At 41.7% G+C, this 27,369-nt stretch overlaps 1 protein-coding gene and 4 long non-coding RNA genes across 7 annotated transcripts; 3 read left to right on the top strand and 2 right to left on the bottom strand.

Moving 5' to 3' along the window:
* Positions 1 to 71: 71 nt before the first annotated feature.
* On the top strand, positions 72 to 22,655 carry LOC147753000 (uncharacterized). 2 transcript variants are annotated; one of them, XR_015312531.1, is made up of 5 exons: positions 72 to 422; positions 1,776 to 1,909; positions 2,149 to 2,222; positions 21,567 to 21,665; positions 21,805 to 22,655. It is a non-coding gene; the product is annotated as an uncharacterized LOC147753000 (long non-coding RNA). The 2 variants fall into 2 exon arrangements; XR_015312532.1 differs by lacking the exon at positions 1,776 to 1,909 and having other exon boundaries at positions 75 to 422.
* On the top strand, positions 4,962 to 7,257 carry LOC111264057 (uncharacterized). Its single transcript, XR_002682630.2, has 2 exons — positions 4,962 to 6,661; positions 6,969 to 7,257. It is a non-coding gene; the product is annotated as an uncharacterized LOC111264057 (long non-coding RNA).
* Positions 6,929 to 12,934, bottom strand: LOC111264051 (uncharacterized). The gene is made up of 2 exons (XR_002682624.2): positions 8,502 to 12,934; positions 6,929 to 8,233 (listed from the first exon to the last, which is right to left on the bottom strand). It is a non-coding gene; the product is annotated as an uncharacterized LOC111264051 (long non-coding RNA).
* LOC111264053 (uncharacterized) lies at positions 20,283 to 25,420 on the bottom strand. Of its 2 annotated transcripts, XR_002682626.2 has the most exons (4): positions 25,284 to 25,400; positions 24,044 to 24,370; positions 23,760 to 23,890; positions 20,283 to 22,446 (listed from the first exon to the last, which is right to left on the bottom strand). It is a non-coding gene; the product is annotated as an uncharacterized LOC111264053 (long non-coding RNA). The 2 variants fall into 2 exon arrangements; XR_015312533.1 differs by lacking the exon at positions 24,044 to 24,370 and having other exon boundaries at positions 25,284 to 25,420.
* On the top strand, positions 22,444 to 26,387 carry LOC111264052 (uncharacterized). The gene is made up of 4 exons (XM_086969929.1): positions 22,444 to 23,280; positions 23,654 to 23,761; positions 24,089 to 24,332; positions 25,319 to 26,387. The coding sequence occupies exons 2-4, from the start codon at positions 23,734 to 23,736 to the stop codon at positions 25,350 to 25,352; spliced, it is 306 nt and encodes a 101-aa protein (XP_086826055.1). The 5' UTR covers positions 22,444 to 23,280; positions 23,654 to 23,733; the 3' UTR covers positions 25,353 to 26,387.
* Positions 26,388 to 27,369: the final 982 nt, after the last annotated feature.

The raw sequence follows: 27,369 nt of genomic DNA on the forward strand, positions 1-27,369 counted from the left end.
GCAAAACGCCTAGTTTCAACTACTATTTATGGTAACATAAATGTAATCTTTTGACGGCTCGAATGATTCTTCCAACCACACTTAGATGCAGCGTATGACAAATAACATCGACTAAGCATAGTCGTTTCGTCTCGTATTGAGGACCTAAAGGCGCTATTTTGTTAGCGCGGTGGTAACCTAAGCCTTATCATAGTCCTGATCGAGATATTCACTATCGCTCATTGCTCCTTTGCTAGACCCAGACGCCACAGCTCCGCGACGTTATAAAGGCACCCTCGAAAATAGCCAGGGTTTGACGAATAAACGAGTTCGTTGCCTGGCTAATGTTAGACGGAGTAAATAAACAAACGTTGATCAATGCTTTACAGAGTCGAAAACGTAGCAGGAAAACGTTTCCAGTTTGTGTCGTCAGTGATAACGCGGTACGTAGTCATTTGCTCTGTGCAGACACCTTTTCGTGTATGTGACGTGTCACAGAAATGGTCGTATCGCTGAACAGTACTACGTTTCCCTTTAGCGCTTAAACCTTCACCAAACTAACTAGGTTTTTTTCCTGGGGTCTGTACCCGCATGAATGGCTAATCCCCAATGACATTGCAATGCTGAATGTTTGTTAACCTTTGTTGAAACAATTTGGATTGAACTAATTAGCCAACAGCTTTGTCTCATATCATCATTTCCTACGTTTGACCCTGTAGTTGAAACAATCTCGACTCAGAGAGAGGTAGGGGTCCAGGCCTTAGCACGAGTAGGCCATCTTTTCATTTTTTTTCCTAAGCAAGATAGATATATAGCTAACCTACTGGGCCGTTTCTGAAGGAAGAGTTTACGTCAGCAGCACGCACTTACTTAAGCACTAACTAGCTGGTGTCACAGTACCTATCTCTGTTTGATTGCTTTGTTACCCTATCTACTGTATGTAGATAAAGGGCTATATCATTTATATAAACGTGATATATTTACATGTTTAAACGAAATTTGCTCACAATTGCATTCGTTCTTCTATAGTTGCATGCGCATTTGGCTGTATGTCGAGGAATACTTCAATCGGTTCTACATATCTCATTAGGCAATGAGCTGTAACTTTATAGTGATAAGATGCCGATATGACATAATTCTGTGACTGTACATATGATTTCTGTCTGTGCTGTATGTATCTCTCTGTACGTAGCCTTGCTTTCATTCGCCCATTTGGCTAACTCAGTCTTTCCAATTGGCCATTGATCAGATTTGTTACTCGCCCAATATGGGACGTATCGTAGCGGTAAATCTTGCACCCTGCTATAGGTTCTGTGCTTGACGCATTGGCCTTGCGATGTGTGGTAAATAATATCCACAGGGACGCCACATACTTGGTGGATATCTTTAAGCTCGAAGAAAACTCGATGCGTAGATACTCGAAAAGGCGGTTATTTCTAACGGCTTGCGCCCGAGTGAACAAAATTTCACAAGTTGAATAACCCTAGCTAAAGGTTACAGCCATGGGTGAGTTAGCCATCTGGCGTTAGTTGTCTGAAGCAATAGCTCTAGTAGGGTCCGCATTTATTTTCAGTAGTTGACCCGGAAATATCGGATGTGATGATGAAGCCACACTTTTCTGGCTTCCTAATAGGAAGCAAAGTGGGTGTTCTCATAAGAAGTTTGTATTTCTTCTGGGATCATAACCTTGATGTATCATAGTTTTGATAGCATTGCTCATCTGGAATATCCGGCCAACGAATTAACAAGCGGACTTAAAGATATTAAATAATTTGTGTCCCCTTGGTAAATATTAGGTACCGAAAATGCGGTGTGTATATACAACATTGGATCAAGTAATATCGTTCCTGTTCGACGACGGGCTTAACAGCCATATATGTATAGAATCAATGGACAAGCCGGAACAGAAACGAAGGGATTACCTAGAAAGGTACAAAATTAATTGGAGAATTGACATCTAAGAGAATGTTTTTCCGATGCAAAGATATAGTTTGGTAGTCGCACGTTTCCAGGGAGGGATTCGCGGTTAAAATTGTCAGGATTGCCTCTAAGGTGTATAAGCAAAAAATGCCGTGTCATATCCTAATTCAGCGCAAGTGGAAAAGTTAGCTACATTTAATGACTTTCTTTGCTTTGTTTCGTGTCGGATACCAATACGGAACTGTGCAGGAATTCACAAAAAAGGACTAGGGGTCGCCGCCTATTCGCGCTTTCTTGAAAATTTTCCAACTTCAAGCAAATGGGTAAGTGCAATTAAGTTGTCACTCGTTAATTGTAAAAGTGCAATAAATCTCGCTGATCTTCTTGCCGAACGACTCCATACCATAACAAGCGCTACAAAGATTCCGCCTGTATCGAGGGTTATATTAAAGGTGACACAGATAAGAGAAGCAGTGTTAGGAACAAATCCTAGCTACCTTAACAACTGAAGAGCCACGCCAATAATGGCAGCTGGCCAAGATGACGCTTGTAAGTAACAGGACACAGATTGGTAGGAAAGCCTTCGGCGGTGCATGATCGCTCGCAAGTCCTTACCGCATTACAACGAAATAATGACATGTACTATTGTATAATATACATGCACGCTATGGCAGAAATGCCAATGCTGCAATAAAGATAAGTCCCGCTCTGTGGAAAACAAAGTAGCTTTGCCATATAGCCTTAACGTTCTACAGCATAGAATGTGAAAGCTTTACAGTATATTTCACCTACGCAAATGGTACTCTGCTTAGAATAGATATCTGTCCTAGTTCGCCTTCTTTCTTCACATCATTAAGTATTAACCGCGCATCGAGTTCGTAGAGGTCGCAGGTTCGCGTACACGATACGTTATTGGAGTTATTTCTTGCACGTTCAGCACCTTGCAACCTCAGTGGCCAAATCTGTTTTCTTCTGACGAGAGCTCCATGAACGCGCTCCTGATACTCAGTACAACGACCATTTTCTTAACGGAGTGGAGATAGCAAGACAAGAACCTGCTACGGGAAACACTCCTTGTTTCAGTCGAGATCGCTGCTTGTCCAGCCGGTCAAGAGGGTTAGTCCTATCAGCAGATAGGCACATATACCTAGTAACGAATTAGTTTCAGACTACCGTCAGTCAGTTCCAGGTGAACTATTTTCAGAGGTAGCTGACTCGGATAGTCACTGCATTTAACGCAAAGCATGACCTCTGTTACGATTGCGGCACCGACGTCATTAACGTCATTAAAAAGGCCTGTTCGATTTTGTGTTATTATCTCCAGGAGCTTGAGGGAGGGAGTTTTTTTTTAAAGTCTACATTGTATCCTATGGCGAACTGCTTTCCAGAAGTTCATTCATTATAAGGTATCACTAAATATTAGAGAGCTTATAAAATTATCGCAAAGAAGAAAAAAAGAGCTTATTATCTGATGTTTTGAAAAGCTTTTTAGGAAGAAAGGAATTTAACAAGAAACCTGCAAATAACACTAGCTTACAGAGTACATGAAGCTTGGAGTTTTCCCATTTAGAAATATTTGTCGGGTTAAATGTCTGGATTCGACCGATACGCTCTATAAAAAATGCCTTTTAGTAGAAAACGATGGGTGACGCGGGACTACGATGGCCTCTTTGCAACATTTTTTTCGACTCGAATAATCCTTTCGCGCTCTGCTCACATGCAGCTCCTAGCGCGGCGCAAACGACAGCGACAATCGCAATGGTTTTGTCCTATACTATGCGAGAACCATGTGTAAACATTGTCCTAGCGCTTGATCTAGAGGTCAGCAATTAACCACTATTCTTCGAGTGGGTCGGCGTCTCCAAGAATGGCCAGAGACCAACGAGAAACTCTAGACAACTTCATAATCGGTCAGTGGCATAAACGTTGAGCTGCGTTTCATGATGTCATAAAGGAAACACAACCACGTTTTCAGGAAGCATAGAGCAAGTTTATTCTTGAGAAATCTTTCCGCGTTGACAGCAAATTCCTGCCCACGCGGACCGCATTTATTAGAATTCTGACCATCGCAGAAAATAATTGTATACAAGGAGTCGTTCGGCAAGAAATGTGGAAACGGAGGCTGAGTAGCTTCCTTAATGCTGGCTTTCAGTGCTGCACATGGCAAATACACCTCTTCTAGTTGAATATTCTGGAAACCCCTGCAACTTAGCAATTCTGAATTTCTCTTTCTCCGTAGGCTAGAACTTATCCCGAAAAGAGCCTATTCTCTTTTTCTTGTGTGATTTTAAGCAATAATCTTCTCGACATTAAAGACCCGACGTGCAGATGATCAATAAATGACAATCTTAGATCGGTAGAAATACGTGAAGTCGAATGTATGAACTAAGACGAAGACTTATTAGCTGACCCTCACCGGAGTATGTTTAGTGTATAGAGGCCTTTGTTACATATGATCTTATGTTTTTGTTTTGGCCAAACATCTCATTAATCTCGGAAAGATCCGAATATTTGTGTGGCGCTTATTCGCGTGTCCCATGCATCCGCCTTTAGTTTTTCAAGGGGGTGATACCAATGGGACAAAACTCAATTGTATAAAGTGATCAGAAGGACTATTAGACTACTTGAAGGCCAAAGTTCCCTGTGCGTATTTCATTGAAGTCAACGTCTGCTGCATTTCGTAGAGCAGCGAACCAATTACATTCGCTCTGCACGAGCTGAATCCCCAGCTGTAAGTGGTTTGAATATCCACACGAAATACATGTATCATAGGCTGTATCCAAATTATGAACGTTTCGCAGCCACTGCTTGATCCAAACGACTTCCTAGCCGTTAGTGCCGTAAAAGGCTACTGTATAAAAAAGAACGTGATAATTATTTTAGACTCAGGACCATGCCTGATGCACCCGCATGGACTCCATTCATAACGATTGAAATCTCCGTTGCAACGTCACGTACCCAAGCAGCCGGTCGTTTACTGCAACGCGCGTTAACAGAGTTGGATTCTAACGCTTTGTATACATGCACCTCAGATACCATCGAATACAAAAAGGTACCTACATTATTTGCACCTCTCCTTCCATATAGAGCATATGCCTGTTTTATATGTAGGGTCAATAAACTCAACGACGAGTTGACTGACCTCAAGAAGGCCATCAGCATATTGCCAGCTATACAAGCTCCGACGTGTCAGGCCCTGCTTCCGCATACGGCTGCTCCGTATACGCTTCTCATAACGTTTACATTTATTTTGAGTAACTTTTCCTTTACTTTGAGAACATATACAATGTCATAATGCAACAAACCCACCAGGTACACATTGGTAACTGTCGTGAATGTAAACCCATTGGAAATGTTATTTTAACCGAAAGCAGATGTTGACGCAGGGCCATGTGATAACAGTAGGTACGAGAACGAGAAAACGCTGGCATAACTAAGACCCTCCACTAGCGTGAAAGGTTTTAGTTAGGAGTAAACCCCGATATCCGTAAACGGTACATACACATTTATTTTGTTGCTGACACAGAATATATATTTGTCTATAAAGTGAGCTTCCAATTGTTGTGAAAATCAGAAGACGACCGCCGTCAGTGGAGTGTTTCAGGCACGCTGTGGCGCAATATGCGTTGAAGTCATGGAGCTGACATACTGAAAATCCATAGTACTTTTAAGTTTGAAGAGAATAGACACCCTGGATATTTGCGTTTGATAATAATGTCGTTGTGTGAGCGAAGTACAGCAGAGGGCAAAAGTACATACTCTCCTTCGAAATATTATGAATAAGAATGATAATAACCTATAATATTTATCAGAGAGACAAGCGGTTCTTGTCGCCAAAAGTCAGACAGCGAACAAAGTTACCTCAAAGTTAGCGTTTGCTATTCACTCGTTTCAAGAGGTAACCAGCCCATATCAATAATATTTTATGCCGATATTTGTGTCCGCCATCCGGGCAATCTGCTACTGAAACTACTAAGGTCAACAGTCTAGCCTTTCCAACAACAAAGGTTTACTTTGCATCAGTTCTAGATTGAAGAATCACTCGTTTGCTCCAAGCGTTAAGCCAAATAATTAGGCAGCTTAATGGACTGCAACAGGGGGTCAAGGTCCAAATCGTCCATTCGATATGCGAGAGCACCGTGCTGTCTGCCATAACGGTTTTAGCATCTGTATTACTGCTCCCTGCGCTCTGCGATATCAAAACCCCAAGAGTCCATCTCGAAGTCTCAACGACACGAGTTAGATAGCACAGAGTAGCTGCTGTATCATACTGACCGGAACTGTAGGACACGCTATTAAGGGCATTTGAAAAGGCCGCACTAAGGTCTACAAGCAAAAAAAGTTAGATGTGTGAACGTCGGTGGTGTTGTGCAGCAGTCGGAGAAAGTCTCTGAACAGTTAAGGGCAGAAAAGGACCTAGTGTCCTACTGTATCCTGCGCTTCAATTTTTATGCTTCGACAATATGATGTGTTCCGATTAGGTGGTTTGGCAGTTTTCTGAAGGTCGCATAGAACCAATGTTAGTGGCGGTGCAAATTATTGCAGCTTCCGTAGCAAAGCACGCAATAATATACTTATGAACAGATCCGGTCCTCGTGCTGCTTTACGATCTGTGCCGAAATGTTTGACGAAAATTTTAGAATACCATTTACTAAAACATGTGCTTCTACACTCGTCAGTCCTAAGTTTCGAAATCCTTCCAAGTGCTGACACAGCAGAAAGAACACGCTAGATCGGCGCATCTATTTCCTCTACTTTAAAGGTGGCCTAAATTGTACACTGAAAAATTATCTCAGTTTTATTCCGTATTTAAATAATCGAGTAGCGCTATCATTCTACTACTATCATCATACTATACTACATAGAGATAGCTTACGAACGGTAATAGGGACTGAAAAATGACGGCTTTGTAATTTAGAATGAATACCATAGTCGCTTCATGTACAGCATGGCATCTGGACTCTTTCATGCTTCTTTCAGAATCAGATCTTTAGATAAAATAGTAGCTAGTGAAAAGAGGGAACTCTGATCCTGTATGATTACATTTTTTTTTACCAATCTGATTATAGGTACCATCGCATTTTCACGTTCCTTCAAATACGTGTGCGCCACAATTTTAAAAGCTGGTCGTATTTATTCGTTATGGATGCGGCACTTATCCGATTCAACGGGCAAAAACCGATAATGACAGCAGACGTAAAATGAGCGACAATTTCTCAGGCTAAAGAAACCGTATAGGGAGACCCATGTTTATTTGTACGGCTGTACTTCCTCGCATATCTGTATGTGAACGCTTTTCAATAAATAATGTCACAACGGTCAATCATTTAAATAAAAGAAACAAATAGTATGACTGATGACAGTAAGATGAGTAAGATGTTTAGATACACGCGCGGAGTCATGCGCACTATTGGTGCTTACTATACCGTATGAAGTAGATACAAAAGTGCGTGTGAAGTAACTATAGGATATGATGTATGGATATCACTGAGTAGGCTAACACTGTGAAACAAAGCGGACGTAACTGAACACGGTTACGGTGAAAACGCCGCGTTGGACCCCTACGGCATTTCTAGTCTGTCATCGTAGGCGTAAGAAACCTGTACTACATAGTATAGAGTAACGTTGGTTTTTACATGGCTATCTTCAGAGCGTCTCATGATTTTATCTCGGTGTGTCTTTTACGGACACTAGCTCTGTGTATGCAGTTACCAAAGATTCCTTGCTTGACCTTCGGATGCAAAACATAAGCTAAAACAAGCGCATCCGGTTGTATTGTATTTCCTCGTTTCATTTCCGCAGCTCATATGTTTCTTTCATACGTTTATTGTTGCAATCTAACAAACTGTTCGCGTTTGCAGGAAGTCGATTACCGAGTAGGTGGTGGCACAATCATTATTAACCGCGTTGGGTGACATACGCGAGAGCCGGCGCCATTGTGCCGTAGAGCTAAAAGGCCACATTTGATCTAAAGCTGTGAGCATGATTCAATAACCAGTTAATCCGTTCTCCTTCGTTTCTAACGTCGCAAAATACTCCCTCATTAGAGTAATGCAAGGAATTTTCGCACAGGTGCCGTCGGTCATCATTGACCACCTGCATTGACATCCATAGTGGGTCGCATTGTGAGGATTGCACCGGTATCTCGGCCTGCGCTGTAAATCCCACATGCCATCCGGATGCTGGAAGCAGATTAAGTTTTTAACGCAGAACTTGAATTCACCAAAAGGACCGCAATCCACCCTTATCTTTGCTTCTTCGATGTCGTCATATGTGTGGCTACGCTGTTCGGGGAAGTTTTCTTTCGGCAAGGTTTCTTCCACTGTCGGAGCGGCTGGCATAATGGCGCATCGAATGCATAAAAACAAACATGAAGTCAATAGAAAAACAACGATTACATGAGTCAGGTGCAGCCTAATAAACTCTATCTTTGATCAAACCGGGTACATCTTAATAGGGCGATTAGATCTAGTCAAGTCAGATCATCTAAACGTATAACAATGAACTAGTTTACATAAAAACGATTCAAGGACAGTCGATCTCTATTTGAGATCAGAAACGTTATTGTCGGATCGAACTTGCAAAAAACAAATAACACTTACTATGTCCCAACTGCGCAATGCGAAAAACGAGCAAACCCACGAAAAGCACGAGCGTAACTGACATATTCGATTTCGTTTTCTTAACTTGCCGTTCTCAAGATACAAGGTAATTTTTTCAACTAGTCAAATTGTCCAGCTATAAAGAAGTTCTCCCTCTTGATCGATTTGCGAGACGCTCTTTTTCCAGCAATACAATACACGCTGGGTTTCTTGGATTTACATCACCACGTGGCTTGTCCGCTTTCCTCGCAAAGTCAGCCCATCCTATAGTGTTCGTAAGGTTTGCACGTTTGTCGTCCGTCGCTTCGAGACACCCAATGGCAACGCCGTGTTTGGAAAGGCTGTTTTTATAGGACGGTTCCTCTCTGTCGACTTTACTGGCGTCAATAGCGCAGTTCAATCAGGTTTCGGTAGGCAGGTCGCACGTTGCGACGTAGATATATACCGCATATTGTCATATTTTGTTTCATATGGCGTCTTTTCTCTCTCTAGGAATTTTCGGATTGGTCAGCGAAGTTTCGAGTTCCTGTTGTGCGGCGGACGGCTACGTTTGTATGGCCGGCCGCGCAGATAGTCGTCCAGTAACATTATACACATTAGACACTGCTACTGGATGAATGTCGCCACAGATGTAGCACGGTTTTCACTCTTCCGTCGTTAGAAAGACTTTTCTATTTTTGCGTCTGCACGAACAAGCGGCCTTTACCTGCTAAAAGGGAGTTTATCGATCACCACAAAGAAACGGACCATTCATCTCGCAGTTCATAGTAGCCAAAGAGAGCTAGCGGAGGCAGGCAGGGAGGGAGGGACGGAGAGAGAGAGAGAGAGAGAGAGAGAGAGAGCACCGGTTATTGGCCACAATGGTCGCAATCCGGCCCAGTCAATACCTCTACGTGCTTGAGCAGGGAGCCCGAGGAAAACTGGGCTATACAGGGAGCGAGGTCGATCGAAAGCGTGTAATTGACATTGTGCATTACGGAATAGAACGTAGTATTTCCCTTGAAAAATTATACCCCCTTCCCCTCCGCGCTATCTACACAGCACTTGGTCATTGTGAGGGAACGTAGGCAAGATAAGCCAGGTGTCACGCTTATCCGCGTAAGCGGATCAAACAGCGGACACAGGCAGTCGAATTGCGGCCGAACCCTACCGCAAGCATGACCTGCCATGCGGTGCAAGCGTACGTGACATCAAGAGTCGAACAACAGCTAATTACGACCATGGTCCTGATTATCTTAAGGATTCGAAAAAGAGGTTTAAAAAATCTATCTAATTCTGTTTGCCATAAACCATGCATTATTGTCTCATTTAAATACACGGCCTTGTGCATCGTATGGGTTGACGCGTCCGCACTTCTTCGCCTTTGAAATATTCGCGGCCGGAAGTTAGATCCATTGTCACAAATTGGTCTGACTCAAGTTGTTTATGTGAATACCGCCATGGAATCTAATATATATATATATATATTAGTGATGCTAGCTAAAACATTCAGATTTCGCTGCTTGTTCATTTATGAATAGTTGGTCCGTGCATAAGCCCCAGGCTGGCCAAGATTCATGTAACAGTGTTATATATGCGATTTGAATTCTGTGTATTTTCTTAACCTATACATGGAGACGGAACGCGTTTTCTTACGGAAATCAAACGCTACGCTGGCGCTATAGACACCCATATAGAAAAAAATCAATTAAGTGAATGATTAGGGTGGCAGGTTTTCCTTATAGGTCAGCGTCACTCGCTATCAGGATATTTTGCAGTTTTTATATAGCTAGAAGGTCGGTGATGGTCGTTAGACGAGCAGACAAGCTTCTACTAAAAAACAGAACTACAGTGAACGTCTGACACACTTCTGATATATCCTAAAAAAGTCAATAATAGTAATAACAGCTTTATTAAACTAGCCTGCCAGCATAAAGATTGGGAATATACTAATTTAAATAGGCCCGGCTACAGTCGAACACAAGAATGTTTTGAGCCGATTTAAAAAATAAAAAAGCACTTTTATTGACCAGCGCGTTTCGGTACCGGACATCGGGGCGGACTAACGGTGTAGAATATACATGAAGGCAAAAGAAAGTTCTCATTTGGATTTGAACTAGAAAACGGACGGTTACCCTTAGGCATTCGATGGTTGTCCTTTCAGATCGTGTAGTATATTGGCTTTTGCCACTTATAATTATAAGCGTAGTATATATATATAATTACAGGACTCCAACGGGCGATCCATATGATTCCGCATTGCATCATAGCGAAACACGTGCTTTCTTAATCAAGGTCAGCATTCGTTAACAATGCCGAAATATGAACGTACTCAATTATCTAGTCCTGCAAAGGAAAAAACATTTAACGCGCCTAGTAAGAGCATTATCGGTACTAACTCACGAAGTCACCTATATTATGGACCCTTTACATCACCTTCGGTGGCAAAAAAGCTTGGATAGTATCTCTTTATAAGACAGGAGTCTCTTTGTGAGCAGTTCCGGAGTTCCTAAATGTGTTTGGTTATCGTATTAACCCGCTCAAGTACAGATATTAAATTCAACTTGTAAGAATCGGGAGACCATGAAAACTGCCTGATATGATGATTTATTGAAAGGAATATAGACTTCGAATAAAAACGCTATAGTTTTCAAGAAACCGAGGACCGAAGCACACTGTAAGATGAAGGAGTATGACAAACACAAATTACAATTATGGCCCAATGCATATGGTGCAAAGGCTTAATGAAGAAACAAAACACAAACGCAGTTAAAGTGTTAAGTGTATAGCATTTCTGCATGCGCTTATTCAACCTAAGTTACAGCAGAAACGTAGTTGTAGCTTATTATAGGCAGCTGACCTTTAGAACCAAACTACTGTCTAATTTTGTCTAACTGAGAGTTCGACCTATGTTCTTACGTTAATTTCGTATGATACCATAATTGTTGATTAGTTTTGTTAACGATACCGGCGCCTTATCGATAAATCAGAACAGGGCCGTACATTCAAATACTTAAAGCTATGCGAAGCCAATGTGTGATCATTCTTTATTTGCGTTTTTGATCACTATCTACTATATTTTTTCAAATTTTGGTATTCGTAATGAGTCATTTTTATTTTGCGTATGTCGACTTTTTGAAAGGAGTGGCTTGTTTACATGATGCTCCACGTTTTTACCTCCTCTACGCGCTCGGTCACGCATCGATCGCGGTTTCCCTTTAGGAAAAGGCATGTTAGCTTTACTATATCGCCGTTTGGTTGATGTAGATAATAAGAAATTTTCTGTAAATACACGCGAACGTCTCGAATTGACCAGCTCTGCCTTGTGCTTACCATCGCGCTATTTTCCTCTCGATCTCACGCTTTACTAAAATACGTCATGTGTACCACATGTACATGGCAGCACGTCGACTCTCTGTCACACGTATTCTTTACGTTGGAACAGAACGGATTTATTCGCCGCGTCCGCCGCTACATTTCATGTCTTAGCGTTGTTGTTGATTAATAAGCTTGATTATATAGATACGCTAAACACTTCTATGCAGCAATGTAGTCCGCTTTTTGTTGCATATTCGATGTTTTGCCCTACTGGCAATTTGAAATGTGCTCTTGGTTCGTAGCCCATTTGTCTAGTGTTTCACGACGCGTGTGCCGGTCTCACGGGCTCATCTACTGCTGCTGCTGGTTAGTCGTTTGGCGTACCTAGTGCTATCTTTTAGTACCAGTTCGCGTTCTGACTGTGTGAACATGGGCGGGGCCAAACAGAATCGGACGCCCCTCCCTTCACGCCGCCCAGAGCCGGCGAACGCGCGCGGGCCGACTGTGGCTAGCCGACGACTGCGAGTCAGCTGAGGGCAACAGCTTCGTGCGTACGAGATCGTTAAACGTGCTATGGATGAGCACCCCCGAAGCAAATCACCCCCATGGATACTCTATGGGGTCGTCGGTTGGGCCCGGCTGCCACATACGTAGCCTCACTGCTAGCAAGTATGACGGGGTGCGTATAGGGTTACGCACACCCAGACAGACACACACACAGGCGCACAATGTTGTGGTTCGTATAACAATGCAGCTCGGACCTCAGTCAGTCCCGAGGGATGGGGAAATTCAGGGTAAAGGGCGCGCGAGAGGAATTTGGGCCATTGCGTGTCTCTTTGAAAACTCAAATAAAGAATGGACTGCAATGACAGCAGTATTCAGGTATTCGACGACATGGCTACTCCCTGGGGCGGCTTGCTATACAAATCAATGACGCTTGAACTAAAACATAATCGTGCTTACGTCTACAGTTGGATTAACGTATAGTTAGTGGGGCCTGACATAGCGTTAAGTTATTAGAATTTGCTTTAAAGAGGAGATCCTTTGTATACATAAAGCTAGAATAAAAAAATCATTAAATTTTCTTAATTTATGCTCTGTGATGGGTCAATCAATAAAACTGTTGTTCATATTCAGACACGGTCCTTTTGAGCGTATAGTTTTTTTACATCTACTATTAAATATATTTGATCATTCATCGAAAAAAATACACATAGTAGTCAATGGCAAGCTATAATTCTCTATTTAAAAAGCCTGATTATTCCCATACGTCGAAGGTAACGTAGGCCAGGTAAATAAGGACAATCGATAATAATCTTTTTTTTTTCATTCTATTGTTGTCCGTTCCTTTAACATGGGGCGATTTCAATTTACGCTTATTTACATAGCTTGTATCCAATGCAAGCTGGTTAACGTTGACTGCGACAGGGACTATGGTGCGAAAAAATGAGACGCGCATACCCCTATTCAATATGGTAATAACAATTGTTCTTCTATAACTACACGCAGTCATAACCGATCACCTTCTATTATTGAGTTGCTTTCTCTTTCGCTCATCTAAAATGACTCAGATTCTGATAGCGCCTCGCTGTTGTCTACCTGCGCTGGTCTGGCCGGTTTGTTATTTTCTTTTTGAATTTTCGCGGCTTCTTCATATCTGTTTATGTCCGTCCTTTCTTCTTCTTTCGTCTTGTTGTGCCTTGTTCCTCATCTTAGCGTTCCCGCTCACTTTCTAGTCGTATGCGGCCCATTGGGCGGTCCGGTTCGTTGATTTTATTTTTCCGTCTCTCGTGGCTAATAATCCTTACTCACGATTCTGTCTTAAATTTCATCTCGAATTTCCTCAATTTTTGGCGTCGTTTCTTTATCCCGTCTTGTTTTAGTTATCCAAGCCATTCTTAAGCTAACGTCGCCCTTCCTCTCGTCTTAGCTATATCCTCGTGTTGATCTCGTAAAGATGGTCTACAGCGGCAGTAATAGCATCGGCAGCCATCGTCTACATTCGAAGTGGCGACCGCATGCGGCAGCAACAACAACGCGAATATCAATAATCCACAAAGATCGACCAGTTTGCCAACAGCCGAACGTAACTGAAAAGATCGGTACGAAACAGATGTTTGCGTGGCAGGCTGGCAGGCTGGCAGGCGTCGAAGAATTAAACACTGAACTTGGATACGGTTACAACAATGACGTACGGACTAGGCTGAAATAAACTTCGGTAACAAATACATGTTCTTCGTCGTTACGATAATACGCCTACGGGAAGCCTCCGATCCGCGGGAGCTAAACGGCTCCTGTGTAGCATTTCGTTGTCATTGCAAGAAATAGCATTATATCTTAACTGGCAGTGCCACAGAGGCCGGCCGAAGTTTTTTCTTGAAGCAGTTCTTTATTCAATTGAACCATAAGAGAAAGATTCACGTAGGGCTGTAGTTCTTTTTTCTCTTTCGCTAGCTCGGGTTAAACTCTGGGGTCACTGGTGGGTCCGGGTCGTCTGCGAACCGAAGTCAAGTATCGAAAATGACTCCGCCGACAAGGACCGCAACTGAGAATCATCATCGATTAAGGTTTTCAGCTGTTGAAACTCTTTGTTGTTATTCTAATAACATCAGCAGAAGGGCGTTTAGAATCAGCAAACAGTTTCACGGAAGCCGACCTCAAGGTGACCGTAATTGTATGACGCGCCCATATAGGATCTACACTGAGCTAGAAGAACGGCTAATGAAGAACGTTCTTTGTTCAGTCGGGTTTCAGTAGTGTGTTCCTGTAGGGTGTTACATTTTCTCTGTACCCATATGAGCTAATAATGCGTATTCATAATTTTCATTGACATACTGTGGCTCTATTTGCGCGCGCGCGACGCGTAACACTGCATAGAATGATGATTCATCATGGCTAGATAAGGCGGAAAGTTTTCTGCGTATGTCAATTGCTATCGTAATCTATAATAGACAGAGATACATTGACGTTCCACCATCGCGTCTCCCGAACACTAGTATCGTTCGGCCTGAATAGGCGAGATCTATGAAAGTAGTTCGTAGTTAACGGCGAAAAAACAGGCATCAATGAAAGTGTCTAAAGCATTGATAGTGAGCGTGTCAAGTAGATCGTAGCTCGCTGTTAAATATCGCTGTTCTGCTATTGTTAACTTGAGTTATCGGCATTTCCGGACCAACTTTAATAAACGACGGACGTACTTTTACTGTGGATTCCAGTTTGTTCGAAACAGAAAACAGCTGAAATCATGTATGGGCTATAGAGGCATTTTAATTTCCTCGACTAGCACGGCGACACTACGTGCGACCTCGCTGACAGCGAACGCAATTATGAGGTAGTAAACTACCACTGACTGGACTACTTGACTTCATGGGACATTATAGCGCGTATGGGTAAATGGTGAAAATATATCGCTATAGCGTACACATATAACGTCAATTTACGAGTGAAGTTAAATCGTGTATATCGTACGCACGATACATCTGGCAATTTCTTACGTTCTGAGCAAATCGAGTATGAAAAGCATTGAGTAAAATCCCCTAACCTATTGAAGGCCATGCGCATTAATAGATCAGTCACTCTAACATTATCTAGCTTTCTTGCTATTCATAGGCAGTGTAAGAAGGATGAAAACAAATGGAAATGCGCTATTTTTGTTTGTTACAAAGCTATTTGTCAAGCTATTGAATTATGGCACATTGAGGTCCGTTTTGAATCAAATAGCAAATGCCTTACTAATAATCCAAAAAAGAGTTTACCTTCTCTGCTGTAAGCAGTGCCGAAACTAACCCGATTTGTTTTAAAATTAATGTTTATTGCTACATTCAATTGAACTGTAATAAATATCGGATGGCTATAATATGCCTTTTTTATATATATATATATATATATATATATATATATAATTCTCAAGCCTACAGCCTCTAGGTCCTAGGTTGCCACAACGATTTATTTAGAGTAAAAATGAAACATTGCAGGCATTTAGAATCGCGTTTGTTGACCTGTCTACGTACATTACGACAAAACGCTTATTTCACAGAAACGAATAGATCCGAACCCGAACTTCCTGTACACCAGCGGACCGTATGTCCTGGAACAATTGGCCTTTGATTAACTATTACCATCAAATTTATCTGTGTTGTTGATCATGTTATGTAAGGATCGGCGTCTCAAAGGATGCCATAGCTATTTAAGCAGTGTGCTTAGATAATGTTATGAGTGCTTGTCTCGTGAAGAGCGAAGAGGGACCGTATCAGAATTCATATCATTTTCGTTCATCCTTGGATGAAGCCTGATCAGCGAGCAGCAGACGTTATGACGCCAAAGGGCGCGGTTCTGCAACACGTGATTAGAAGGGTCAGGCCAAATTTCGAATACGGCCTTCCCGGTGACTTCTGCTCTGTTGGTTGTTGACTAGCAGGTCTCTTTCATTTTACTTTTAGATGCATTACGGTGTAAACTGGACAAGTATCAGTCCTTGTTTGTGCTCCGCATACTTACGACCCAATCATCATCTTATTCGTCGAGTCACAATTGCACGTGCCGAACAGATGCACGAAGCTCAGAAGTTTCATTTATAACGTCTAGACTGCGAAGTTCTATAACACGGCCCGCATATCGTTGGATCGGACTATACATCTACATCGTAATTGACCAATCAACTAAAAGCATCTAAAGCTTTCCTGCATTGTTGAGTCTAATCAGATACGTCTCCACAACCGAACTGAGCATGTACGTGCGTTTCTTAAGTGAGCGCGTGTGACGTCGCGTTCGCTAGCGAGACATTTCAAGCCGCTATAGAGGGCAACGTGTGATGATCGGCTGTTTGCCATGACACGTAGAAACGTTTGAGCCTTTATGCCCGATTCGGTTATTTGATTCCGTCTTCTTCCGTTCATAGACCGGCATAGATTGTTTGAGATGCAGTATAGCAATTATCATTGTTCCTATCTATTCGACGACAACGGCGTTGTTGTGACCACAGACTATATTGGCGTGGCTATACGTGAACTCATAATGGAACTACGAGAACAGCTATGAACAACCGACCCTAAGAGCCGGCGTCATACAAGAAGAACGTTCAGAGAAGAATTTGAGTGGGTCAGAATATCGCAAGTGTGCAGTTGACAATGTGAGGTAGGAAACAGATCATGTTAGCCGATCTACAAAAAGACGAACGATCTCTCAATTGTGTTAAATAATAATGGAGCGCAGATAGGGACTCTCTAACGTCGTATTGGCCAAACTGTGCACAGTGAGCTAAGAAATTCCCGCTAAGAAAATCTAACAATGGACCCGCTGGCAATAGTTTGGCTCGTTTTCTAGATGAATCGCATTTGATTATTCCGGGTAGTACCGCTCGACACGGTCACAGATATTCCATGAGTCCTGTATATTTCAGCAGATCAAACATCCGAGTAAGATACTGATGCAAGCCGTGATTTCTAGCGACGGTTCTGGACTTTTACATTTCGTTGGCAGGATCTGGAAAAAAAGCAACGGGATGATTTAAGTCAGCTAAACAGCACTGCCCAAGTATAAAAGTGCTGTCCCAAAGGTTCACGTATAGCACATCACTATGTCGTATGAGAAAATGTATTTCTAAAGTGTTTACTGTTAATGGTGCTGATGTCTTGTTATAGTTTGAGAAATGTCGAAAACGTCAATGGGCGAATCAGGACCGAGCAGGAGATCACAAACACGTCACATTTCAAGAGTATACATATGCTGCAGATATGGGTCCGCGACCCGGGCATAACAGAGATGCTGCGAAAAATCATTCGGAGCATGCTAAACCGAGTTCCTTTTTCTTCCACGCCAGTTTAAAGATGCTTCCAAGGCGACACTCTGGCCACGTGTGCTACCATTAGAAAACAGAGAAAAACAGTTTTCGTCAAGAAAACACTTAAGCAGATAGTTTGGATGCGGAGCTGTCTTCGATCAAACTCGGCAATATGTATTTTTTTCTAAATTTTTAATCCTATTTGATTGGTCAATGACTATATATATATATATATATATATACACACTGACTAGAATGATATAGGTCCGAGGTCATGCTTGACTCGGCTGATATTTCTGATATAAATCATAAATCTGATAAAATCACCAAAAAAGAGGCCAGTACCTCGTCTAAGCAGCAATTTTAGATTTACTATCATTAGACTATATGTTTATCAGGTAATTGTCTTAGCATAGTGCAAAGTATGATAGTATACTATAGTAATGAACCCGAACACTGATAAACAGTATGTCAGATCTATGTTTTCAGATTTGAAGAGCATGGCAACGTGAAGCGCTTCTTTAATATATGAATTTTACAGGTGTAATTTTTTTATTAATCAGTTTTTCTAGAATGCTCTTTGATCAATGTATGCACGTTAGTACATTCATCACTCAAAGACTGCATCACTTCGTATGTGTACGGATTTTGATCCAGAGGGCCTACGTCTACAGGTCCCAGTTATGGCGGCCCGAAGGGCTTCTTATTTCACTGTGAAGATGACACACTGTCCTTAAACTAATAACCTTCATAAATGCTCCATCTTGTTATGTTGAAATTGTTTGGTATGCGATCGAGCTGGAATAGGAACGTATACGTTAAATATATCATTGTAGCATATATAATAATAAATATACAATTATTAGGACGACAAAAAGGTGTAAAACCTAAACTCGTTCCTATGTTTCTCTGATCGACTGAAGTTCGTTCAGCTTCTCAAAATTCTCGTCACTGTTGTACGACTTCTGCTATATTTTTTTTGTTGGTGTTGTACGTATTTTCGAAGCTTAATTGGGGTGGGGCGGCGCGTATGAGGCGGCCGCATGCCGCTTTTGTTCGAAGCAGTCAGGTAACTATTATACACGCCGGCCTGCCGGCCGGCCGGCCGGCCGCCAGCCACCTTACACGTTGCGAAGAGAATTTCTGCTCGGATCATTACTAGTGCCACGATGGCCTGCTATAGGGAGATGTTGGTGATTCATCAAGGGAAAATGCTGTTTTAATTCGTTACTATCGTCCCGAACGAAAACAAGCTTATTGAAGACTCTAGCATAACCATCGCAACGCTGAGGATTGTAGTGTATTTTTGTAACTGCTTTACTATCTCCTTAACGTAATTGAAGCCGATCAAGACTAAGTGATCTACGATCGAAATCGATGCAGTGTAACACCTGCATAATCGGAAGAGCTTCGCCGACTGGCTGGATTATAGAATAACTATTTATGCATACACTATATATATATATATATATAGGTATTGTATTCGAACGTACACCTAAAGGTCTCGTAAACAAGAGGCACGTGCGTCGTTATGTTGCTGGTAGTCACTCGTTCCGGGGCTCACGGACTAGCCGGCAATGGCTGTCTGTGAGCGCTTATATCACTGATTGTTTAACGTATGATTCAAGCTAGCTTTTTCGTTTACTGCTGGGTCGGCGCGGTCGACGCAGATGACAACGGGCAACGCTTGTCGCTAATTATAAATTGAATCATTTTTACGGCAAAACAAACGCTAGCGTTATGTGTTTGCTACGGAACCGGAACGTCCGCTTGTAAAAAGGACGAAACAAGATCCACATAGCTGTAACCGACCCACTTGGTTAAAGGGTGAGCAATGTATTCGGGGGTGCGGGATTTGGCTCAGTTTTGGGGGCTACATGATAGACGAAGTCCTCAGCACAGGGATTTGAGGTTCTACAAACGACAACTATGAAATAACCACGCAGACCCGCTGCTCTTGTCTGTTAAACCGTTGTTCCTGCCACCAACACACAGACGAAAGACAAAGTTCTACAAGCGTAAAAACGCGATCATGCTATGCTCATGACTTTTACCCGTTTTTTTTTTAATTAGTCGCAATCCGTATACGCAACGCGATATTGCAGTCCCAATCAGACGTCTTTTGCCGATTCGACTATACCTCTATATTTCCTACACATTGTAACAGATGTCTGCCAAATGTTTGCTATTTGTGCTTAGATACAGAATAATCTCGAAAATGTCATTTTCGATGTTTTGCCCGCAGCGTCTTCCCATTCGTACCGAACTTTTTCTAACTAGGGTTTTTGCATTATCTGTAGTATTGTCCAGCAAATTAAACCTTTAAAAAGATATCATTAGATTGGTATCTTTGGCGAGTAAGCTGTTTACAGTCTCGCCCTTGCATGACTATAGTATCAATCACAGCAATGGTGTTGACAGACTGAAAATATGCTGAGTCTAGCTTACAGGCGGTCTCAAAACAGGTATAGATAAACCCGATACTCTAGTGTACCTTTCTGCAGGCCTTGTGCGTCTCATACACTGAGGTTCGGCCTATTCCCCTTATCGAAACATCTCCAGCCTGGTAAAAGCAATCACGTTCCTCTTGATTACGTAATTTGTCGCATTTCATGACTACTTGGCCAATAGGTGTTTTTGGCCGCATTACATTTGGTTCTATATACATGATAGTTTTAGTTAAACGACGCATAAATACTACACAATTCGTGAGCACAAAGAGCTTTATTTCCTACATAATGGGTAACACTAGTCTCTAGCCTGTATGCATGTGCATGATATGACGCAGAGATCCGAAATGTCATCCTAGATGAACGTGTCAGAATGAGAGAGAGTGCGATGAGTTGCAGAAAGCTAAGTATTGTCCGTCTTAGCAAATTAAACTTCACGAATGACCAACTGGGTTAGACGTCAGTCATCATACGGACGAGCATCGCCAACGAAGATCGCAGCAACGTTCAGTGATTGCCTCAAACAACAGTAACAACAACAACAACAACAATAGCGGTATCAGCACCAGCGGGGCCGATTGTCTTTCTCTCTTCGTTGGTGAAGCATGAATGTCAGTCTCATTTTTGATACTTATATAAATGGGTAATAGCTTGTATCCCGAATGCGGTGCTCGCCGCTCGGTTAATTGGGTTCTGCATTTATCGAGAAGTTTGTTCTTAGACTTCTTCTACTTGTAATGAAATGTCAGTCACTTTGACGACTGACAATAGACAAGCAGCTAGACAGAGGAATAATAGTACAACAACAACAACAACAATCGCATAACAAAAAAAAAGCTATTTTCATTACGGAAAATAAAACTAGTCAAAGGTGAACAAAGGAATGAAACGGCGACCCCGTAACGCCCTCTGAACTTTGGCGTCTATGACGATGGCTTATCCTGCACCTAATGACGCAAGCGCATACGGTTTTGCACGCGCCATCGAACTACATAAGTCTGATCGAACCTCACAGGTGTAGAGGTTCTACCCGATTCATCTGTCAGTAAGACGTCTATAGTTATTTATTGGATCATTTCGCCCGACAACAATGACAGTTAGATGCGCTATAAAGAAGTGTAACCTAATGAAACCTTATAAGGCTATCGTAGCGGATTGTTTTCGCATATTTACTACACATTCGAAATATACATGAAAAAATGTATATTCGTGACCCATGTCATCATCATCACGAAGTTTTCCTTGCGTTCGATGGGATCATCACATTTTAGGCTTGAGAGGACGAGCCACGTACGTACGTACGTAGAGAACGTACGGAGCACTAATGTTTTCAATTTGTTTTGTTGACATGCAAAAGCATACTGACTGTCTCAGCTTTTCTTAAAAAAAAACTTACCTAGTTTCGTTACACAACAAATACCCAATGTAGTACCCAAATTAGCTAGAATTTCTTTACGCTTGTCAAAGTAATCTGTGAACAGCAGACTATGAAAAGCTACGGTTATACGCTTTAAGGCCATTTTTCTCTTTTTATGTGAGTAACACGCTTCTTGTTGCCGATGGAGACTCTTGGATGTTTGGCTTCTACGAGTTTAGCTTTGCTGATGGAAGTTACTGACGAGGAAGCTGAATCTTTGGGTAGGTAACGGTTGAAAAACGCTCTGCTATGTACGCACTCTAGGTTCCATGCGTAAAGATTAAAGAGATGTTCATAACTGACGTTAGCCGTCTTAACTCCTTTAAACGTGTACCGTCTGTATCATGTGCGTGTCTCTAGGTAATCTCGCCTATATCCGGTCCGCGTTTCACCGAGAAACTTCTGACGTATGCCCACTCCTCGCTTCGACGAAATCCTAGCGACTTGAGCGCTGTACCGTGGTTATTTTTTGCTAAATTCGTAAACAGTTGGAGTACCTCCTCAAAAACAGGCAAGGATGCGAAATTTTGTCGAGTACCCTTGGCATAAGCGGACGCACAAAGCGAATATTGTTATACTATTTGTATAGAAGCTGTCATTTTTCATGAATGGAGCCAATTATATTTGAGAGCAACAGGTGAGATAGACGCTCATGGAAGGAATAGGACAGTTAAAAGGAGTCAATCGAGCTTAATAAGCAAATGCGTGAAACAATTGTGATATTTTATGATTATACATTAAGCCTAATAAGAAATTACTATGGGTTATAGCACACAGTTAATAGACGTCCATTCGGATCGTACCTGTTGGATTTGTAGCGTAATTATATTTTATCCAATGAGGCTAATGACATACAGAAAGACCTACGGAACCATCCTCTAGGACAAGCACGGCCATAGCGTTGGTCCTTTCTTCTAGGGCAGATTCATTACTATATTAAAGATATAGCAACGTCAGGTACATCGTAAGATCCACGTTGCAGTAAAACTTCTTCAAGTGTGTCTGTAAAAACAACAATAGGCAACAAAGGCTACGTTTGCACAATTTATATTATTCTGAGAAACAATAATTTACATGAGATAAACACACACACACACACACAGTAATGTAATATAATAAAATAACGTACATCTATATCCGTATGATTTCTATCGAAGAACACCGATGTCTAACATCGTACGAAAACAGATAATAAAGAGAACGAACAACGACATACGACTTTATCAGTTCCTAATGCACACTATACCGTTAATATAACAAGAGCTATCTTCACTGCTATGCTTGGCTATGACCGTATTAACAGTGTGTCTCCTGCGACTGACTTTACGTCTGTGTGCTAACGGGTAAACATATATGGTTCCCTAGACAATAACAACACGAACAGCGGCCGCATTCGCCTTCAATGAAAAACAGTATTCTAAGTGTAGCGCTGATGTTCCATCTTTGTGTCGAGATAATTTCATTTTCATCATGCCATTGTATTTGGATGACTATTGCTAAAGCTTTTTCAGTTGTACAGCAACTTGCACATAAGCAAAAACACGAACGCAGACGCACTTCGTCTATCTTCGTTGTGTAAGCTTTCCCGCTAATCCTTGACGCTCAGTGCTTTCCTGGCAGAGAGGCGCAAACCATTCCAGAACCACAACTTTGATTAAGGGAGCGGCAAGAAGGTGGAGGCTGACTGATGATGCCATGGAATTAGCACGCCACTCTGCATAAAGGAGCGATGAGCGCGCTATTCGTGGCAGAAACTGTAGAAGTAACGATTGCCGTAGCACTCTCTGAAAATTTCTGGAAAAAAGTTTTTCTAGAAATTTTCGAAGCAGATCGAACGTACGTACGCATGTTCCATTGGCACTCACCCACTCACAGAGGCACGAGCACATATTGTAGCGCTCACGCATAGTAGCAATTCATTCTATTTGGTCACAGGGCAGCGGCCGTTTGTTTTGTAATCGAGAACAATGCTAAGGCACAACTTTGCCACCAGCGCCATGGTTCTAACCACACTTAGCTACATAGTAGTAATAATAAAATACGAAAAATAGTAAAATAAATGAGCTGCTAATAACAGCAATACTAACGGGATAATGGTACTTAATGAGATGGTACGGCAAAAAAATTAGCGCTTAAGATATTCGCGCCTCCTGAGCCAGGCGGCCAGGGGCAAACAGTAACCACGACTTTACATAATTTCTGTGTGCAGGTAATGAACATTTCTTAGGTGCTTAGGGTTCGCATACTCCAGTCAACACCTTCAGAACAATACTGTCGGTGTTTCGCCTGATGCTTAAGCGACCAGCTCCACTTACCGGTTAGCGTGTTATGATGTTACCACTTTACGGAAGTGCCTCGTCAGCCTCGTGTCATAAGTTAGACTTGTCATAAGTTTAAAGTACAGTCTTGTTTAGGCATCTCTCTGTGGCAGGATAAAGTCGGTTATCTACAGGAAAGGAAGGAACAAATTATATATACCTTGATATAATTTTTTGAGCATTTTATACAGATCTTTTGGTAGTTATGTAGACAATCTGTCCGGGTGCTGACTCCGCTCATCGTAATCGTTTCAAGATGACCGGTATAGAGCTAAATTTACCGAATGTAAGGGACGGAGTTTACTAAATGCTATCTTCTCTCTCAGAAGCCAAATGGATGGAAATGTCGTTGTGCGGCGTCCCTGACGGTCCTGGCCTCATTGTTCGTGGTATGGCTTTCACTCGAAGACCATGTAGAGGCAAAAATGAAGCCTGCGGAACCTGGAGGCCCCTGTTTTATGATTTTCGATTTTCTCTTATAGTAGCATCGGATGGCGATTCTCCTTTGAGGGTTTCGTTCGGCGTCTGGCGTTTCTCGGAAGGGAGTAACGAGAACAGCCTGCGAAATCTGTTGGTTTGATCTGACTCACCGTATCGATGTTAATCATCTGACAAAATAGCATTAAATAACGTAACTGAGACATGTCTTAAGGCAAAACAATGCAGTAAAACCTTGATGATAGCTTTAAATTCAGAGATAAGAGTGTGCGGCAGCGTATAGCCCGTTTTTTTTTTCTAGTTAAATCTTAATTGTGCATATGTAAAATGCTTTCTGTTCTATCAATTTGTTATCAAGTATTTTATCGGGGTATATTGAAAAAATAGCTAGTGAATAGCTAAGTTTTAGGGAGAATGTGTTTTTGACAACTTGAAGAAAAATAGAATGCTTTCTATTTAATATCAGAAACGTATGATTTGAAACGCCAAACTTAAAATAGCGAATTTTTCCCACCCGCTTTGCTTTGATCTTTCGCGCAATGCACTTGCAAACGTGTTTCAATAGCCGATCCCTCGACTATACTGACTTTTTTCCAGCTAGAAAACCATTGACCATTGTACCCTTCAGGTACTGGTAACTTCGAGTCAGTCCGAGTTAATTTCCAGTAAACACACACAAGTAATACATGAAAAAAGATATATCTAATATATTATGGCTATGGAGAATGGTTAGTGTGAAATGCTCAGTTTATCTGATATCATATAGTTTATGATGAGAAAGTTATAGCTAGCAAAAAGTTGAAGTTATTATCTTTTACAGGAAACTTGTGTCATAAACCCTTTACTATTTGGCATGCATACAAATAATGGCCGAAGTAGAATTGATGAAGCCAAGTGAACTCTTAAACTAGATCTTAGGAGATCGTTTTGTTTTTGGCTGTTTAATCTCTCACTAATTAGGTTACGTAAAACATATAATGAAGTCAATGTTACATGCAGAGATGTCAACTGGACAAAAACCTATTTTTTTCAACCGTCATAAATTCTATTGCCACACCGGCCAAAATAACCTCCTAAGGTTACCGATTATGCTTTCTGCCTTTCGGTGTGGTTTATAGGTCGACGCCCGTACGTCCATCAAAAATGATCTGAGATGCTCTTGCAGCTCGCGTCATTATTTCAAGCGTTTCCTGACGTCACTTCGTTTCTTCGATGCGATTATACATAGATTGATGCATTGTAACACTGAGCGTCGACTGACCATTTCGTGTTGTTAAACACTGAAGGTATGAAGTGATCGGATCAATTGGCTCATCGACGTAGACACATTTTTCGTTGCGCCTTCAAAATCGGACATTTTGCTTTTGCGAAAATTCTTATCAAGCGAAAACGGCTATATGCAGATACGCAACGTATAATAGAAGTACTTTGCCATGAAAATGCAACGTTTAAGGTATATTGGCCTTTTCTGCTATAGACCCTCTGGGTGACTTTCGTTAGATGTCAACTGATAAGGGCAGAACGCTTTACGAGTTTTGGTCACAAGTTTTTTTTTGATTGCAATGGTTATTTGTGCCGCTCATCGAATTGCTTAAATTAACCATTTGAATTGAAGTTGATGGAAGTAATATAAGCTTTACCCTAATATTCTCTAGGTTGTCACCAATTCTCATGTGGTGTCTAGCTTCAGCTAACTTATGATTATGTAACTTGTTTCCTAGACAAAAAATTAATGTTTTCCTAAACGAATTAACCGGCAGAATTAACCGGCACTTAATAGAACCAAAAATATTGTATTTACGGTGTCAGTATCAAAGTTATAAAATCCTCAACTGCGTGCCCATAACTAAAGTTAGGAGTCGCTGCACATTTGTATGTATTATCTGAGATGCAGGAAATTTGAAATCATTGACGTATTAGTAGGATTCTGTCTCGATATAATTAGGATACCTTATTTTACTCTTTACGTTTGTACCAGTAAATGATAGTTTTAGGTAGGCATGTGTTTGTTTCTATTGTTTTTTCTGTATATGCTTTCGGACCATTCGGAGCAAGCACAAAGGAATCTAATGATGCCACTGATTGGCTTGATTACTCTTCGTCTGTATTTTATATGTATATGTGTACCTAATTAAATTAAAAAGAAGTGTTTGTACGTGTAAATTTCTAATGCAACGTTCGAAATCATCTTTCTGCCGCAGCTTCTTTCACTCCGGTCAAATTCGGGTTTTCTACGGCAGTACTGTTTGATCAAGATAAATGTTCTACTTTAATTGATTGTATCACTCAAGAACAAAGCCAAACATTTCCATGCATATAGAAGCTATTTGGCAAGTCGACGATAGATATATATAAACAGTAATAATGGATCGACGACGGATGGGCGGACCCTGACTCGCCGTATACTCCGCCTCCTTTCATAGTAATTCCTTTTCGGCTTCAGCTGCTGTTTTTGCCGTTGCTGCCGCATCATTTTGTGTCTCTGTATCCTTTGTTCTCTTTCCCTGTCCTTTTTAGTCCAGCATTTCATTCTCAACTATTTTTTACTTCTGGCGTTTCGCTGAACAGCCGAAACAGGTAATTGCCACTTGAGTACCCCACCCCCCGCCCCCCGCTGCCTTCTGGTCTCGTCTGGTTCATGCGTTCGTTTCAACTGATAACGACTCATACCCTCATTATCGTCTCGACGGAGACAAACGGCTTTACTGTCTCCCTAAATCTGAATGCATGCTTCTCCGTGTATATCTGTATTCTTGCCCACTAGGCAAAGGCCGTTGACGACATCGTTGCCGCAGGTCATTGGTCATTGTCTCTTCTTTCCGCTCATTTTTACCCTCTCTCATTTCAAATGAACGAAGCTTATTCAGCTTCTACGATTCCTTTACTTTGACGCCTTCCGGTTCCCCTTCGACTGCTGGATATACCATACTGCTTTTATGCAGTGTTTATGCAATTTCTTGACGCTTGAAAACAAATGGCCGAGTCGCTGGATTTTGTATGAGCTCGGGAGGGACATGTGTCAAACGTCTCTAATTTTTGCTGATAAAGTAAGTTCAGTGGATGGCTCCTGATGTGCCTGATTTCTTGGCCAAATAGACCGGTTTAACTTACATATTTTTCCGTCAGTTGATTGTTAGCATGGCCCTCGCATAATCCAGTAGCACGTCAG

Source organism: Varroa jacobsoni, unplaced genomic scaffold (assembly GCF_002532875.2).
Source record: "Varroa jacobsoni isolate VJ856 unplaced genomic scaffold, vjacob_1.0 scaffold_815, whole genome shotgun sequence".
Lineage (NCBI taxonomy): Eukaryota > Metazoa > Arthropoda > Arachnida > Mesostigmata > Varroidae > Varroa > Varroa jacobsoni.